At 54.1% G+C, this 17365-nt stretch overlaps 1 protein-coding gene across 1 annotated transcript in view; it reads right to left on the bottom strand.

The window, feature by feature from the left end:
- Positions 1–2767: 2767 nt before the first annotated feature.
- The window catches only part of COL17A1 (collagen type XVII alpha 1 chain), a 71210-nt gene continuing 56612 nt past the window's right edge, over positions 2768–17365 (bottom strand). The window contains exons 42-57 of the mRNA XM_006135380.4: positions 16396–16422; positions 16266–16307; positions 16027–16092; positions 15596–15646; positions 14585–14698; positions 13936–14073; positions 13394–13489; positions 11513–11635; positions 10036–10125; positions 9315–9443; positions 8867–9019; positions 7869–8216; positions 6877–7008; positions 6131–6193; positions 5800–5871; positions 2768–4717 (exon numbers count right to left, since the gene is read on the bottom strand). Of these exons, the coding sequence (XP_006135442.2) occupies positions 4662–4717; positions 5800–5871; positions 6131–6193; positions 6877–7008; positions 7869–8216; positions 8867–9019; positions 9315–9443; positions 10036–10125; positions 11513–11635; positions 13394–13489; positions 13936–14073; positions 14585–14698; positions 15596–15646; positions 16027–16092; positions 16266–16307; positions 16396–16422 (1700 nt within the window). The 3' untranslated portion in view covers positions 2768–4661. The remainder of the gene's footprint in view (positions 4718–5799; positions 5872–6130; positions 6194–6876; positions 7009–7868; positions 8217–8866; positions 9020–9314; positions 9444–10035; positions 10126–11512; positions 11636–13393; positions 13490–13935; positions 14074–14584; positions 14699–15595; positions 15647–16026; positions 16093–16265; positions 16308–16395; positions 16423–17365) is intronic.

The raw sequence follows: 17365 nt of genomic DNA, 5'->3' as shown, positions 1-17365 counted from the left end.
ACACTGGAACCTCCTGCCCTCTGCCCCTCACATACCCCAACCCAAATTCCTGCACCCTCACATCCGCAAGCTTGTGGCTTGCTTAGTATCCCAACACTGCCCAGCCTGGAGCCTCCTCCCCGAGCCAGCGTCCCCTTCTCCACCTCCTCCTGCATCCAGATTTCCTCCCAGAGCTTGCACCTCTTACCCCTTCCCACACCCAAATCCCTCATTCCCACCGCAGAGACTACACATCCTGTCTCAACACAGCAAGGGTCCAGCTAGACTGCAGAGTTTTTCAGGATTCTGGAGATAGCCCAGAAAAACTCTTCTGCATCCAGGGTTGTGTTGTTTGTTCTGCTTTTTTAGTGGAAGAGCAAACAGGCTCTTTTAGTCACCCCTATATTCCTCTTTCCACAAGCAATAAGGTGGCTTCCAGAAGAAGGGTTTTTTTCCTGACATTTGGTCCAGTCTAGACAGGCCAAATGTTGGAAAAACCTCTTCCTACAGAAGAATTTTCTTTTTAAAGCAGCAGTATAAGTATTGGGGATAGCAAGTGATGGAGAGGAGGAGAATAGAGAGGGCGGGGCTTCAAGGAAGGGGCGGGGCTTCAAGGAAGGGGCGGGGCGGTAGATCTTGGCTTGGTCTGTATTTTAAAATGTGATCTTGGGTGTAAAAAGGTTGGAGACCGCTGCTGTAGGCCATGGCTGGTGGCAGCCAAGCATCCAAAAAACATGTACACCCCTCTTCAGTTATTGCCAACCACACCAGTAAAACTCTTGTCAAGTCCCTCAAAAGCGTGGGAATTGCTTAAAAATGATGAGATTTAAAATCATGTGTTTTTTGGGTCAGAGCCTGAGTTCTAACACCCCTCCCCTAGCCCCATGTCTCATGGCAAAATTCAACCTGAAAAGGAACAAAAATGTGCACACACCAATGAGCGGGAAGCCTCCCACCTCCCTTCATATTTGAACAGCCCAATTCCCCGCATTCAGCCCCTGGGCTGTCTCAGGCTTCCTGAGGGATTGTGACTAAGTTTTGTCCCCATTCCATGTGCAAAGTGTAGCCTCTTTATTCCCCTAGCAGAGTGTAACAGCCCCCACTCCAGCATGGCTGATCCCCTCTGGCCCCAAAGCTCCTTCCCAATCCTCCCCCACCCTCACCAGGCCCCAGCAAACCCCACATTCCCTCCCACAGGCAACCCCCTTCTTCCCCTTCACTCTGCCGCTGCAGGCCCCAAGGCCTTGCCCTTCAGCCTACGGAAAGAAGCTGCCATGCTGGGACATGGCTGCCCCAAATGCCTACCTCCCCTCACTGGCCTGGCTCCCAGTGATTCATCCATGGAGACGCCTTGCTCATTGGCAGCAGCTCTGCCTTGCTTGGGGCCCCGTAACCTTGAGTGGCTCACAAGGGGAAACCAGTCCCGGCCACTCGCCAAACAATCCACCCCCCAAACCAGAACACCACTGCTCAAGTTACAAGTGGTGGCAGCATGTGATAACATTAGTGGCAGCTAGTACTGGGCAGGAGCAGGGAACAAATGAAACTCCTGGCCTACCTCTGGGAGTCCAGCAGGGGCTAATGGGCAGGTTCTTGGCAGGGGTCTGTACTGAGTACGATCACAAGCCATGCTGTCTAGGATGGAGACCTGCAGCATGAGGTAGGGAAGGGGCGTGACCCAGTTCACACAAGGAGGCCGCACCTGAATGGAGAACAGCCAGGCCAAGTGCTGTAGCTGCCAGAACATCCTTTACAGCTTGGCTGAATTGCTTCCTCCAGGCTCTTAACCACCCCCTCATTAATGAGTAGCCCAGAGCTGTTTGAAAGAATGGCCAGGCAGTGTGGTCTACAAACAACCGGCCCCACTCCTCCGTTTAGGGCAGTCAGTTATTTTTTGTCAAGCTCCACATTTCTTGGGTATGGCATAGTCCAGGTCTAGACACTAGAGAAAATAATTTTAAAATAACAATGATAAGTAAATAAAAAGATTTTGTAGTCTGTGCAAAAGCACCTAGCAAAAAAGGCCAGTCTGCCTCTGTAAAAGCCACAGAATTTCACTGGTTAAACCACGTTGGAAACTAAAAATTACTTTCTTCCAAACAAAGAGGCGCAGAGACTGGAAGGAGGGGTGCTGTTGCATCCGCTGGCTTGATGTGGTTTCCATCATACACAGGGTTTCCGGTTTGGTTCAGTGTGCTCAGTCTCACCACTGTACAAGTTATTTCGGTACCCCAGCTAGGAGGAGTTTGGTAGGTTTTCCAGGCATTGACAGGAAACACATGTACAGACTCCAACACTGTTGCAGTAGTTAAACAAGACACCAAGTGAAACTTTTCAGGGCATTTTATTACAAAGGGAAGGTCTCATCAAGTACAGGCATTGTATGTACAATCCAATAGTAAACTTTGTTCATTTAAAAATACAGCAAGCTTCTGTGCATTCAGAAAGCCAGCCAGTTAAACACAGCCCGTGTTTCAAACCATCAAAACAAAATAATACAGGAACCAAATGGACCAGCTAGACTTTGTAGCATGGGCCCTTCACTAGAGTTAGTGAATAAAACTGATGAGTGGTGTTTACGCTTTGAATGAAAGTAAGCAGATGTTGTTTTCAGTAAGATCTATGATTTGATCTATGAAGCTCAGATACCAAACCTGTCTAGCAATTAAGCGCCCAGTTCCAGTTTAACACCTTTAAATGGAGGAAAATCAGCATTTGCCAGAGTAGAGCCTTGAGATTATCCACAGGGTAATTTTGGAATTGAGTATACCTGACTAAGCAGTTGGGGGATGGGGTTGGTGTGTGCTACTGATGTGTCTCTCAACGGGCAGGTGAGGTAAGACTGTTAAATGGAAAACTGCATACACTTCAGTGGTCAAATGACTGACTCGTTAATCTCTGTAGGTCATAGAGCCCTTCCAGTTAAGCCAGCACATGGCCAGTTCTGTCCCTGCCAGATTAGCCCTGCACTGATGGGATAAATTTAAAATTGTGAAATCATTGGACTGTTGAAAAAAATGAAGATGTTGTCAACGAGACAAAGGGGCCATTCTCCCCTTGCCCCATGTGTGTAATTCCCTACTAACGATGGAAATCATGTGCCCAGTCAGCAGGCAGTTGGCTATTTAGGTTGACTATGTTCATTGTACAATTAGGACAGTGACCGTTTGTCACAAATAAAGCTCACTTTGATAATGTGCCGTGATGTGATAGGACGTGCTGAAAACATGCCTGGTTCTTGAGGTGCCTAGTGTTACCATCTCCATGCATGATGTGTTGTGTTTCGTTTGAGCCAATGAACCCTAATGTTAGCCTTGTGACACTGAGGCTAATGCTGAGTTCCAAATGTAAATCCTTGATCGGAGAACATAGGGTTAAAACACACAGTAATTGGGAGGTTTACATTCAAAATTGCATTTTCCCCCACCTTAAAAAAAGAACTGTATAAAAATATTTTTTAAAAACAACAAATCATGTTTACCAAAAGTGCTTAAGTTCTAATGTCCCCACACCCTTCACATCTTGGCAATGCAGTTGGCATTTAAAATTAAAAGGATATTTGGCAGAGTCACCTGCATAGCATATGGGTGCCCATCCTGGGTGTGTCTGTATGCGATTGCATGGCAGTGTTGTAGGACCACGCTTTGTAGCATTGGCCTATGAAAGGAACAGATGTGGCATCTGTTTCTACTGCAATATTACATGGACTTATCAAGCAGCTCCAAATGCATTTCTGAGTGGTGCCAAAAAGTGTGTTTGAAATTTATAAGGGCCCCCTCCATTTTAGTAATAATGAAATGGTAACATCTTACCACTGCAGCTGTGCAGGTGGGAAGCTGAAGTGTAAACAGAGGTCAGGTATTTCTCTGTGTGCTCTAGTGTCTGAGTTATGTTTACTCTTCAGTTTCCATTGCTGGTGAATTACATGTCCGGCGTTTGACAGCATAGCTGCTCCCCAGTTTTTGACTGTCAAATGATACGGAGACTTCCACGCATCCCTCCACCCACTCTGCTTCACCTCCAAGAAATCCTGATCCCTGCAGAAGTGTGGCTGAGTTTCTTACATTGTTGCTTTCATCAGAACACAGCAAAAAGAAGAGACAATCCATAGCCATGCACAGCGACAGGTGGCAAGTACAATGAAACCTGCACTCAAGCTCAGTGGCTTGAGACAACCTACTTCTATGATCTCCAAAGCCTCCCAATCACTTTTGTCCAAGTTTCAGTTCAAAACCTTGGCTCGGAGTCTGATTTCAGAAAAATTGCTCACCTGCCTGGATTTTTTAATTTCCAGGGTGCTTGAGTAGTTGGTTAAAGCAGGTTTTACTGTATTTATCTAAGTCTGGCATTAATGCAAGATGCCTGTCTTGGTGACAAAGGAAGTCCTTAGAAGACCTAAGTTACAAATACGGGAACGTGAATACAATTTGCATCAGTGGACAATGTGTGTGTGGGATTAATGCACAGAGACCCATCTGTTTGCTGGGCAGTTCAAACTAGAGTCATTGAAAGCCCAACAACACCAAATTGAAAAACAAAGACCCGTCCTGAACTACCAAGTCTGTGGTTAGTTGACTGACTAGGAAGATGTTCTAGCAGGAAGCCAGTAAAGAGGCAGATTCTCGACTAGATTCCAAAATGGCAGCCGTGGAGCCGGCAGAACGGAATGCTGATCCCGGTGCTTAACTTAAACCTCCGACACTTCTTCTTTTTCTTCTGCCAACAAATACTTGCTCACCTAAGAGAGAGAGAGCAAGATTGGGAAATGCTGGGTATAAAAAGGCAAAGTCACCGGAGACGGGTTGTTCTGGTGACACCTTAAAGCATTCACCTGCCTTTCGTTTTCAGACCGATATTTGCCCTTGGGTTTTGGTACGCATATAGCCTTCAGTCCCCCTAGTGCAGAGGGCATATGCAACACTGCAGCCTCTATGGCAGGGGGTTCGTAGTGGTTATTTACGAAGGTTTCCATGAGGTTGTCTATCGCCATGGTATCTGAGCTGCCTGGGCTGTGTGCCGCCTCCGTGTCTTGGCCTTAGTTTCACCCTTTGTGAACCCCTACACTTGGTCTCGGCCATCTGATCTACGGCAAGGGGTATTTTTGGCCCTCACAGAACTCCCCCTTGGTTCCAACCATGGTTTAGAATTTGGCAATGGAAGGGCCTTTTATAGCAGTAGGATTCCTTCTGGTGTGAGTTATTTTGGACAGTGAATATAAAGGCAAGAAGCAAAAGGTGCTCCCTAAAATTCAGAGGCTGGCCCAGAGAGTATTCTCCAAGCTTCTAATGAGGGCTCAGCGCCAGCTGTCCAGAGGGCCCCTTGGAGGAGGGATGGAGCATGTGGCTCTGCTCTGGGCATTGAGGGAAGAGGGATTCTATTCCATTTACTCCCGGAGGTGGGAGAGGTAAATGGGAGGCGTGGTCAAGCGACTCGCCCCAGGGTGCAGAGCAAGTCCAAGCTGGAGCCAGGATTCAAACCCAGGCTCCCAGCCCTCATTGAAGCCACCAGAAGATGCCCCCAAGGGCTATGTCAACCCCCACACTGCTGATTACTTTCAGGAACAACAGCATTGCGCAAGAGGGTTTTTGTTGCGCAAGAAGGGGCAGTGTAGACAGCTCCTTCTGGCGCAAGAGCCTCTTCTGCAAAAATGGCGGCTCATTAGGTATGCAAATGAGGCTCGGCGATATTTCACACTTAGCCTCATTTGCATATTTCTCCCACAAGAAGCCGCCAGTGTAGACATAGCCAAGCAGTGCAGAGCACGTGCAGCACTGCAGCCCTTGGGGCGGGGGTAAGTAGTGGTGACTGGCCATTTCTTACCTTTCTCTCCTTTTTCCCCTTTGGGGCCCCTAGGTCCTTGGCGTCCTGGAGGCCCCATTGGCCCAGGTTCACCTGCAAGGACAAGACGGACATGTTTGCTTTTCATTGTGACCTGCAGGTCAATCGCCCCCCCGCCCCACTCGTTGCTTATGGCAAGAGCTGGGGTGGGGGAAAAAGGGGTATCAAGGCTAGGGTGACGCTAGGGATCAGAGGCTGAAGACAATGCATGCAATGCGCAGCTAGAAGACTCTTCCCAGAGCCTGTGCTGCTGGCTGGTTGGCAGAGGTTCCTGGACTTGAGTGCAAGGAGGCAGCAGGTTTGCAGTTCTTACCTTTGGGCCCTGGGTAGCCCCTGGCTCCCTGCTGACCAGGTGGCCCTGGGATGGTACCATATGCTGTAGGGGAAAAGGAATGAATGCATCAGTGGGATGTGCCAGCAAACAGGCCCTTGACCTGGCTGCAGAAACACCGAGCCGCCCTGCAACCAGACTCCGATCCAGGCTCTCTGGTCTGTTTTCCTAAGTGGTCTAGCCTGGTCTGTTTGGGGTTTTCTTTCTGATTTGGGATGTTGGGGAGGCTCTGGGCCAGATTCTGATCTCCCTTCCCCTGGAACAGCCCTGCTGGCTTCAGCCGGGTGTCTCCAGATCCTCACCGATGCCACCCAGAGCAGAGGAACACGGCACAGGGAGTTCTTAGCGAAACGTATGGAGCTGCAGGTGGAACCTGCACAGCTGGCGTAGGATTGCCCCACAGGCTGCTGTAAACAGTTCTACAAAATGTGACGGGCTAATGGGGCTGTCCTGACTGAGGCTAAATGCTTCCCGACCCTGTGCTGAGCGGCAAGCGAGGCCGAAGACGGAAAGAGCCTTTCTCCTCCTGCTTGTGGCACAGGGGACATGCTGAATTTCGGGTCCTACTCTTGCAGTATGCAAGGGCCAGCGAACGTTGCCAATGAGAGAAGCCCAGGGAACCCCACCCTCTCTGAGCACCTCAGCCAGCAATGCTGGGCCAGCGTGGGGAGGCTGCGAGAACACATGACGTTCTGGCACGAGCAGGGAGGGAGCAAAGTGGTTCTTACTTCTGAAGAAGTCCATGAGGTCCTCAGTGACGTTGCCATAGTTTGCAAACACCCTGCTGATCCCAGGTGGCCCAGGAGGTCCTGGTGGACCTTGCGCAGCGTAAGCGACCACGTCCCGAAGGAGGCCTCGGCCTGGGAAATTAAACATGGGGCTTAAAGCAATGACAAAGAGGGCAGTGACAGAAGCTTTGGCAAGGCAATCCCTGTCCTGGGGTGATTTGAATGGCAGATTCGTGGCCTATTAACATTGCTCCAGCCCTGCAGGGTGAATTCCAGGGGCTAACCCAGTAAGAGATCCCCTTTTCCTGCAGGAGAGGACGACTCTTAGAGGGTTGTGCTGCATGTGGTTTCACTGCTCTGGAGCTTGTACTCAACGTCTTGGAGGAGTGCGGTTTAATTTGCCCTTCTAAATCACCAGAGAACAACGGCCCCTGTGCGGGGGACCAACACAAGAACCCCAGGACCATGCGAGCCCTAATTTGAGGACGTCAGAGGGACTTGGGTCTTGCCCTGGTACCTCTGCACAGGCGCCATTTCACCCAAAGACAGAGGGAGGCGAATCCCCCAAAGCCGTGCGTTACAGTGTCATTTCCCTGGGCAGGTGAGGGCTGCCCCTTGCCTACTGCTAGAAATAACGAAGCTCAATTCATTCTGGCAAAGAATTCACAGATCACTCTGCACCCAAGGGTTTGTGACTCTGCAGTAATTTGCTCCCAGTGGCCCAGGAGAAGAAGTAGCCTGGTCCGGGAGGCTAATTTCCTCCTCCTTGCACAGGAATTTTCTGCTGGCGAGGATCAGTAGCTCTGTGCCTTGCTCCCAGGGGCGATGGCCTTGGGAGAGAGCTGCAGCCAGCATCGCTCAGCCGGAAGGAGTTTTGGCCGATCCGATGGGAAGGAGGTAGGAAGGGAAGGGGGTGATTGAAGAGAGATGGGGTGTTGGAGGACTCAGGGAGTTGAGGTCCCACATGCAGTGGGAGAAGACTCCGCACTCACTCTGGATGCTCTCCGACACCCGAAGCGCCAGCTCGTTGTAATCCAGCGATCCGGTGAATGACTCGCTATAGGAGCCGCCTGAACTCGTCGATCTGCCCTGTGTTCTGTCTGCTCCCGCAGATCCGCCGTAGGAGCCGCCTGCACCCAGCAACCCATCGTCCAATCCGCCGGCCCCCAGGGATCCGCCGTACGATCCTCCTGCCCCCAGGGATCCACTGTACGAGCCGCCGGCGCCCATGGATCCTCCATATGACCCAGTCACAATGCTGCTATCTCCTTTTGGCCCCGGGGGTCCCATCGGCCCTGGGGGCCCAGGAGGCCCTATGATGAACCTTCGAACATCATCACCTGCAAAACACAACAGGCGCTGATAGGGTTGTAGCCCACAGACACACAAATGCCACACTCCCCCTGCTAGACAAAGAGAGACTGTGGGCATTGGCTCTAGTGGCTGGCAGCCTCGATATGCCGGGCAGTGGCTGAGGATCTGCAACATGATTTGACTGCAGAATGCAGCAGGCAACATGTTTCACTTTCCATCTGCCAACTGCCCCACGAGACTGGGAAGTGTCCTTAGCCCCAGAGGGGGAAACTGAGGCACGGAGCCGCAAGAGGGAGTCTCTCCAGAATGCAAGCCACTTTTTCAAAGGTTGCCCTCAGCAGCTTGTCAGCACAGGATGCAGGCCAGGCTGGGTTCAGGGTGTACCTCCTGCGGGCTCAGTCTACTAGACCATACCCCTTTCCTGTTGTCCATGAGGAAAATGCCTTCCCCATAAAACAGGTGACCGTAGAAAACACCCAATAAATCCACCTTTAAATATAACCAAAATAAGCACCCATCACCTCTCCAGTGGTGTACATCTTCAGATTGCCGCATGCTATATGCTATATTACCACCTGCCCGTCCCGTCCCGTCCCGTGCAGAACAGGGAAGGTGCAACAGGTGAAAAGAGTGGGCGGGTGGTGAGACTCTGCCCTCAGACACCAAGTCTCCTTACTGGCTAGATACTGGATCAGCTCGCTCCTGAATGTGTCGCTCAGCACGTTGTCGGTGTAGGAGAAGTGGCCGGTTCCTGACAGCCCTGGTGGCCCGGGGGGCCCTGGAGGTCCTGGGGGGCCCGGAGGTCCAGAGACGGACGCGTAGCCCACTCCTGGGGAGAGCAGGAAGGGGAGAAATAGCATTTTGGCCAAAGGACGGGGACCCGGCAAGGACCCTCGCTTCGGAATCTTGATGGTGTCAAGGTTTTGGAATCTTGATGGTTTCAGGATTCCGACCCCACCTTCCACCTCTCTCCCCGCCCTAGAACAGAGGTTGGGGAGATTTGCAAGCTGCCCGGGGATTCAGTCCCACTTAATGGGACGTGCTCATCCAACTCTCCCTGCGTGTCGTTTCCTCTGCCGGCCCAGACCCCTCCCAGCAGCTGTGGAGAGGAGGACGCTCCTTACTTTGCAGGTAAGAGGTGACGTCCTCCAGGGTAAACGTGGAGAGCGAGCTGCCTGGCATTCCAGGGAGACCTGGGCTTCCAGGGGGTCCTGGTGGCCCTGGGGGTCCAACAATGCCACTAAAATCAGAACCTGCAAGTACGAGGGAAGAGAAAGTCATTGTCAGGCTCCCCCCCACTACACCCAAAGCGTCGGTCCCCTGCAAACGACAGCTGGTGAAAAGGCTTCATTCCCGTGCTTGTCTTTGCAGCAGGAGCACGTGGGGAGTCCCAGAGAAAGTTCTGTGAGCGATGGGGCAACCTCTGCCTATTTCCATGCCTCACATGGAACGGAGACGTCCCAAGCTCCCAGATGGGTTTGGCCCCAGTCAGCCTCCTGACCGCCCTTCAGATGGCGCAAGTGCCCGGAGGCGATACGCAAAGGTTTGTGCACAAACCACACGCTGTCTGTTAGGGACGCCGTGAGTCTGAGGGAACGGTGACATTCGTACAGTGTAACCACATGTCTGCAAGCAGGGCAGAACGCCCCATCGGAGGGTAAACCATGACAGCAGGTGGTAATGGCAGTCCTGGGCTTAAACCAGACTCTCCTGTAGATGATGGCGTAGTTATACTCTCCTCTCCCAGGAAAGGATACTTTCCCCTAAGCTGTTGATCAGCCTGTAAAAGAACATTGCTACCTACCTGACACATTGCCAGTAGGACCTGACAGCCAGAGCGCTTACCTTGGAGTAAAGCTGTTAGGTCACTATAAGATGTTCCAGGCAACCCTGGGGATCCTGGGGGGCCAGGGAGCCCAATACTGAGTCCATTATCTAGGAAATTAAAAACATTTTGCTGTGAGGATTACAGGGACGTAGGCTCGACAGTACACGTGTCACTGAAACGTGATCCCTCTCAGTGTGGGACAAAGAGCCAATAATAATCCCGGTGGGTTGAAATTCATCTCTGTACAGAAGGTCAACCCAAGGCTAAGGGGTATGTACCACTTAGGATCTGTTCAAAACAGGGCTCGGCTGACACCGCAGTCTGCCCCTGCCCCTCCTCGCTAGATGGGAATTTCACCCTTTGTGAATCTAACCTCTTTCTCTGCTCCTGGAACAGCCTCATATTTACTGGACAAATCTCTCTCTGAATCCCTTACTCTAGGGACTGCTCATGCAGGTTCAACCAGTGAGGGTTAGCTGTGATTGAGCTGATGAATCACATGGTATTACTCCTATTCCCTGATTGGATAAGCATATGCAACCACCACCAGGTGGATTTGAACCTAGGACCTCTAGAGCTTAGTGTAGAAGCCTCTGCAGCCTGAGCTATAAAGCCAGCTGGCTCTCAGAGTAGGCTGTAGAGCTGCCCTGCTCTGATCTTTGGCTGTAAGTGCTCTAAGTGCCACTACATGGGACAGTGAGCCGCACCAGGTGTGTGGGTTACACATGCAATGCTTTCAGTGCAAATGTGTGGGTTTAAAATTTGATTTTTGACCAATACGGGCAGCTCGCGGCTTTGAAATCTGCGTTGCCAAAATGGTTCTGCCAGCAAAACTCGGCCACCCAGGTTGATCCGCTCCCGGAGGGACAGGTGGGGCTACAAACACCACAAACATGGGCCAGCTCGAATGGCCAAAAGTGGTTTTCCCCTCTGGAGCTGGCTGGGTAATAGGCGCCAATCATTCAGGGCCTGATTGTAAGCGGAACAGAGCAGAGAATTGAACCAAACCCTGAACAGACGGGCCAGGCCCATGGGCAAAGTTTGTGTGGGGGCAGCCCTGTGCTCCCGGAAGGGGTGGAGCCTTGGGCAGAGGGGACGGGGCTGCAGCCCGGAGTGAACTGTGCCAGGCTCACCCCTTCGACAGGCAGCTGGGAGAGCCGCCCAGCGCCCTCTGCACAGCACTCCAGCGCAGATCTGAAGACTGGTCACTCCGCAGTGGTGGCCCTGACGTCTTCTGAATCATCAGGCACCAGGGCAACTGCCCCTTTTCCTTTTTGCCCCTGCTCCCCAGTCACCAGGCCACCAGCTATCCTGAGCCCTTTTCTAAGTGTTCCCAAGGAGTCCTCTGTGCTAGCCATTGGCAACCCCCCCTACACTTTGGGCCTGCCACAAAGGCCACCGGAGTCAGTGGCTGCCTTGCCCACCACTTCCGTGGCTTTCCGAACAGGCCCTTGGAGAGAGCAGAGAGACAGACACAAGCACAAGGATCATTACTTGTCATGTAGCTTATAACCCGTCTGGTCATTTCGTCATAGTTCAGAGACATGCCGTCTCCTCCGGGTCCAGGCGGGCCTGGGGGACCCCGAGGTCCAACCAGATACTGACGAATGTCTTCTCCTGGAAAGAAAATGGGAAATGCATCTCTGGTGCGGCTGCTGGGCCACAGAGGGTGGGAAGGAACCAGCTGCAACCCTCCACCGCCTGACAGCTGGGCTTCCGCGCCGGGGCGTGCAGGGAAAGAGCCCCTCAGACTGTCAGCGGGATGCTCCCACACATGCCTGGAGTGTTGCATTGGAAGCGGTGTGGCTCATAGAGTTCAGGACGCCACGGGGTTTGGGCTCCCCGAGAGACAGGCATCCCTGCGCTGGTCTCTTTGAGTTGCCCCAAGATCTGCTCTGCTTGGCTTGTGTCTAGACTGGCCAGTTTTTCCGGAAAATCAGCCGCTTTTCCAGAAAAACTTGCCAGCTGTCTACACTGGCCACTTGAATTTCCGCAAGAACACTGACGATCTCATGTAAGAAATCAGTGCTTCTTGCGGAAATACTATGGTGCTCCCATTCAGGCAAAAGTCCCTTTTGCGCCAAGCTTTTGCGCGAAAGGGCTAGCGTAGACGGCTCAGATCTGTTTTCCCCCCCAAAAAAGCCCCGATAGCGAAAATGGCGATCGGGGCTTTTTCTGCGCAAAAGCGCGTCTAGATTGGCACAGACGCTTTTCCACAAAAAGTGCTTTTGCGGAAAAGCGTCCGGGCCAATCTAGACGCTCTGTTCCAAAATGCTTTTAACGGAAAACTTTTCCATTAAAAGCATTTCTGGAAAATCATGCCAATCTAGAAGCAGCCCTTGAGTTTAGCAGGCTGAGCTACTTCTCCAGCACCAAGAGCCGCTTGATATCCCAGCCTGAGTGCCAGGCCTGATTGGATTCCGTTTGGTGTTGGTGTCTAGAGGGGAAGGGTTAATTTAGAGCAGGGCGGGGCAAGAGTAGACCTGGGGGCCTGGAGGTGACTAATGCTTAATGCTTTGCTCCAGCCTGCGGACCTGCATCTATATGCTATTTCTAGCTTGCTGCCCATGGCACTGAATTTCCAGGCAGTGGCTCAGGGAGCGGGATCCTATTTGAACTGCTCGTGGCTCATGGCTGCAGCCCTACCCTACCAGAGCCCGGAGCCGCGAGCTTTTTAAATAGCTGTGTAACCCCGGGCGGCTGCAGGCAACATGGTAGCAGCAGGGCCAGGAGTCCTTTGCTGTGTCAAAGCCTCCGGCCCCGGACAACTCTGGGGGGAGGCTAGTCCCTAGCTCCACCCCTTCTACCTAAAGCCCCGCCTTTTTCAGGGGTGGAGCCAGCCCGTCCCCACTTATCGAAATTCAGTAAGTGGCCTCCCTGCAATGATTGCCCACCCTTTGCTGAGACGCATCAACGAGACGCCAGGTGATTTGCCCCCAGGGCTCCAGTTGCTTAGCTAGTAGAGCGCTCTGCAATCCCAAGCTGTCACCGCTATTTAACTCCCCGCTACGGGATTCCCCTCTGACCTGAAGCATGATGCGATTACAGCGCTAATAAGAGAGCTCCTGGCTCTGCATTCACAAATAGCACCCAAGACGATCCGGAGGTCAATAATCCCAAAGCAAGGGATAAACACCCTCCGGTCTGCAGCTTAGGGCAACCTTTAACTCACGGAGGCGAGGAAGAAAATGGCCCAAGGAGCAGGTTTCACCATGGCAGCTGGCTGCCGGGTTCCTTCCTCTGAAGCAGCTGGTGCTAGTGACAGGGACAGGCTACTGATCTGAGCCAGGCTGGCAAGCCCAGTGTCCCCAAGTGTGACCCAGAGGGTACCGAGCAGCAAGGGGAGCTGCAGCCCTCGCGGCACGGGGCACTTACGCTGCAGCATGGCGAGGAGGCCTTCGTACGACAAGGCTCCGGTGGACGAGGACGATGACGATGACGAGCCGGACATCTCAAAACTGTAACCAGAGCCTGTGGGAATGGAAAGTTTGACTGTCACGGGGGACGAAGCCAGGAACTGAGTGTGTGGGGAAGACTTTCCATTCGTGCACAGGGCGCCTAGTCCCAGAAGGACAAGGCAGTGGCAGACGGTCTGACCCCAGGAAGCGGAGGCGAGATCGTCACCTCCACGCTGCCCACAGGGACGATCGCAGCTTCTATCCCCCCTGAGTCTGCGTGCAGGAGGCTGAGGGTCTAGCATCCAAACTAAGGAGTAAGTCAGAAGGGGCTAAGCCTAATTGAAAATGAGACGAGACACAGGGCTCTGTTCACGGGGAGCAGCACTGGGGCTGATTCCCTAGCCGGGTGTAAAATAGCTGCCAAGACCCCTCCCCTCCAGCCCAGGGCTCAGCAGAGGGCCCCATTGCGACGCTGAATTCCAAGGAAGGATGCGACCGTGAATAGGACGCGGTGCTTACTCCTCATGAAGCTCATGACCCGCCTGGCCAGCTCAGCATAGTCCAAGGATTGTCCGTCCATGGTGGTGATGAGTCCTGGCAGCCCGGGGGGGCCCGGAGGCCCTTGAGGTCCAATCAGATAACGCCCCAGGGTGTCACCTAATGAGGAAAAAAGGTGAAGGCCAAATCAGCGGAGCGAGAACAGCGTGACGCCCTGAGAGATGGTACCACCGGGGCTGAAGGGAGCCGGGCCGGGTGGCTCCCCCCGGCTGGGTGTGACGTACCGCCTGAGGACGATCACACACCACTCTCACTCACGGGACTCCCCTCTCCTCAGCCCGTGGAAGTGTAACACTCCTGCCAGCTGGGGGGGGCGGTTAGGCAGGGACCATGCAGCAAGGGGGTGCCTGTTGGCAGGGCTAGTGTTGGGCTGCAGCCCATGCCGGCTGGGCTCACACGCTCAGGAGAATGATTAAGTTCTCAGCAGCAGAGGGAGGCTGGAAGCCTTCCAGGGAGGACGGGAGAGGGCGGGGAGGCTGTTTAGCTTCCCCCTCCCCTGCTGGAGATGGCAGCCTCTGCAATGGCCCGCGGACCGGCGGGGGGGTGGAACTGCTAGGAGCAGATGAAGGACCAGCCCTGGTCAAAGCCCAGCGTCCCTGGTTGTACTCACTCTGCAAATACTCCGCAATGTACTGCTGAATCTCCTGCAGGGAGCCTCCAGCGGGGCCGGGGGGGCCGGGAGGACCTGGGGGCCCCATGATGTATCCTGAGTTTGAAGCTCCGTCTGAAGACATAAAAAAGGCCGATGGCTTTTAGCATCCAGGGGACAGAGCGAGGACTGGTGAGGTAGGAGAAGGCCCTGCTCCTTCCCCTGGGGTGGAAGAAGAGCCGGGGTTGGGAGGGACCCCTAGGAAATCAGCTAGTCGGGCTGACTCAGGCACATAACGCTGGAGCTCCAGGCTCGGCACTGGCTCTGTAATACCCAGGGCTGTCTGAGCTCTGGCCCCCATCACCAAAGCGTCAGAGCACCTCATAGCCCTTAATGCTGGAACAGCCCTGTGCAGCAGGGCAGGGCTCCGAGCCCCATTGTGCACAGGGGAAACTGAGGCACAGAGCACCACTCGTCCCCGGTCACACGGTGGAGCCGTAATCGGACCCCAGCTCTCTCAAATGCTCAGCTTGTGCTCTCCCCCTGGGGCCACGCCTTCCCAAAAGGCCCTGCTCTGAGCCGCCGCTTCCCGCATCCTAGTGTAATATCCCGTCCGCTCGTAGGAAAAGCCTGGGCAGAGCAGTTCCCGGGGGGCGCTCCAGAATTTGCTCGCTCGTGTCATCTGCCTGTGCCCCCCTCTGGGAACCGGGAAGCAGATTTCTTGTGGAGGACAGGAAGGGAGGGGGGTAATGGTCTTGTGGTTCCACCTTGGCAATGGATCCTGGGCGAAATCCATCGCTGGCGGGCCTCCCCACCATCCGTGATGGAACTGCAAAGCCCAGGTGTGATTCTGACAGTGTCCCTTGTGGGAGAGATGTTCCAGCGTGCCCAAAGGGCTTAGGCGCACACGCGCCATTGACTTTCAATGGGCCCAACGCTCCTAACGCCTTTTGAACGTCTCTCCCGGGAATGTCAGTGTCTCCTGCCTCGCAGGGCCAGATAGACTCTGATCTCCAGACGGGCTGCCCTTACCTGTGGAAAACCCTCCTGGAATGCCGGGAGCCCCTGGCACACCTGCATCACCTGGAAAGGAGGGAGAGACACACAGGTAGCCTGGATGGGACAGCCAGAGATTCATTCACCCCTTGGGTGGCTTATGCTGGCTGGGGCACACGTCCCCTTCCAGCCCCTGCGCTGATCCAGTCTGCGCTGGGGTGATCCCAGACCCAGGGGCTGGGGTGAAGGGACCCACGCAAGCCCCGCAGAGACGTGAATACGAGCAGCAGCAATGGCAGCTCCTGCCTCCTCGACGCACTCAAAGCGGGTGTCAGGGCCGTGCTTTCAGCCTGCCCCAGCCCTGGAGGAGCAGGCTGCTGGCCCGCTGGCCTGGAGGCGAGCCTTGGGCGTGATCGGGCTGCAGGTACAGGCCACGAGGAAGCCGAAGGGGTTTTCTTTTCACAAACCTTTGGGGCCGGGAGGTCCTTGAGGTCCTGCGGGTCCCGGAGGTCCCTGGATGGCAACGCCACCACCTGCCCAAGCAGAATGCCAAGGAAGAGGGGTCAGAGGCAGGAAACCCTGGGGCAGATCCTGGCCCCACTGAAGTCCTGCTGTCGATTCCAGCAGGGCCAGGATTTCACTGCCTGGCTTCAGCTGAATGCTCAAGCACAGTTCCCGCGGAAAAGGAGGGCATGTGCCGACTGACCTTGGATAGAGTAACCTGGGAGGCCGGGCTGACCTGGTTCGCCTGTAGGAAACACACAGAGATCCGGTTACACCCCCCCACTATTGTTGTATCCCTCCGCCTAACAGCGCTATTCTGCACCCCTCTTTACCTGTGAATCCTCGTGGGCCCGGTGAGCCTGTGGACAGGAAAAGAGAGGCCTCGTTAGACTGTTTGCCCCCGCCTGGCTTGGATTTGCTAGCTCATCCCAGCCCTGATCACAGGGCATTTTAACCCAGTCGAGGGAGCAAAACCCCTCCCCTCACCTCCCCTCACCAAGAGCCGGCTTCCCAAACCTTCCCAAATAGGGGGGAGGGATAGCTCAGTGGCTTGAGCAGTGGCCTGCTAAACCCAAGGTTGTGAGTTCAATCCTTGCAAAGGCCATTTAGGGATTTGGGACAAATATTTGTCAGGGATGGTACTTGGTCCTGCTGTGAAGGCAGGGGACAGGACTCAATGACCGTGCAAGGTCCCTTCCAGCTCTAGGAGAAAGGCAATTTCCATTAATTTAATTTCCCACTGAGCAGGGCGTTATGTTTAACACGGCCTCCTCCAAGCATGCTGTGATGCACAGCTGAGTCTCCGGACCCTGCGGCAGGAGAGGCACGAGTGCCGCTGGTGGAGATGTCGGTGAGAGGGACTCGCACGGTGACTGAGGCAGGACAGAGCTGGACCTGGACTAGCACCATGGATGCTCCCAGTCACAGCCCCCGCTGCACTGGAGGCCACGGCGTGCAAATGGGCTGCAGCCCTTTGATGGCAGAACCGAAGCTCCGGTTCCGAACACGAGGGATGGGAGTGTGTAGCTGTTGAAACGATGAACCGATAAGCCAAAGCGCATTGGTTAATGCTATTGACTGCATGCATCCTCTCCTGTCCCCCTCTCCCCGCCGCCGCCACTAAATATTTGAGAGAGCTGGCCCGCAGCCCGGCTCAGTCGGGGTCCCTGGAGCTATTCCCCACACGGCTCTGCAGGGAACGTGATTTCGGAGCAGGGCAGATCAAAAAGGCAGCGCCTGGCCCAGAGAGGGTCTGTGTTGCTTATCGGGTTTGGTGCGGAGGCACTTTCCTGGTGCCTGGGG

This window comes from Pelodiscus sinensis, chromosome 8, assembly GCF_049634645.1.
Source record: "Pelodiscus sinensis isolate JC-2024 chromosome 8, ASM4963464v1, whole genome shotgun sequence".
In the NCBI taxonomy this organism is placed as follows: Eukaryota; Metazoa; Chordata; order Testudines; family Trionychidae; genus Pelodiscus; species Pelodiscus sinensis.
This window is presented reverse-complemented; position numbering and strand designations above follow the sequence as displayed.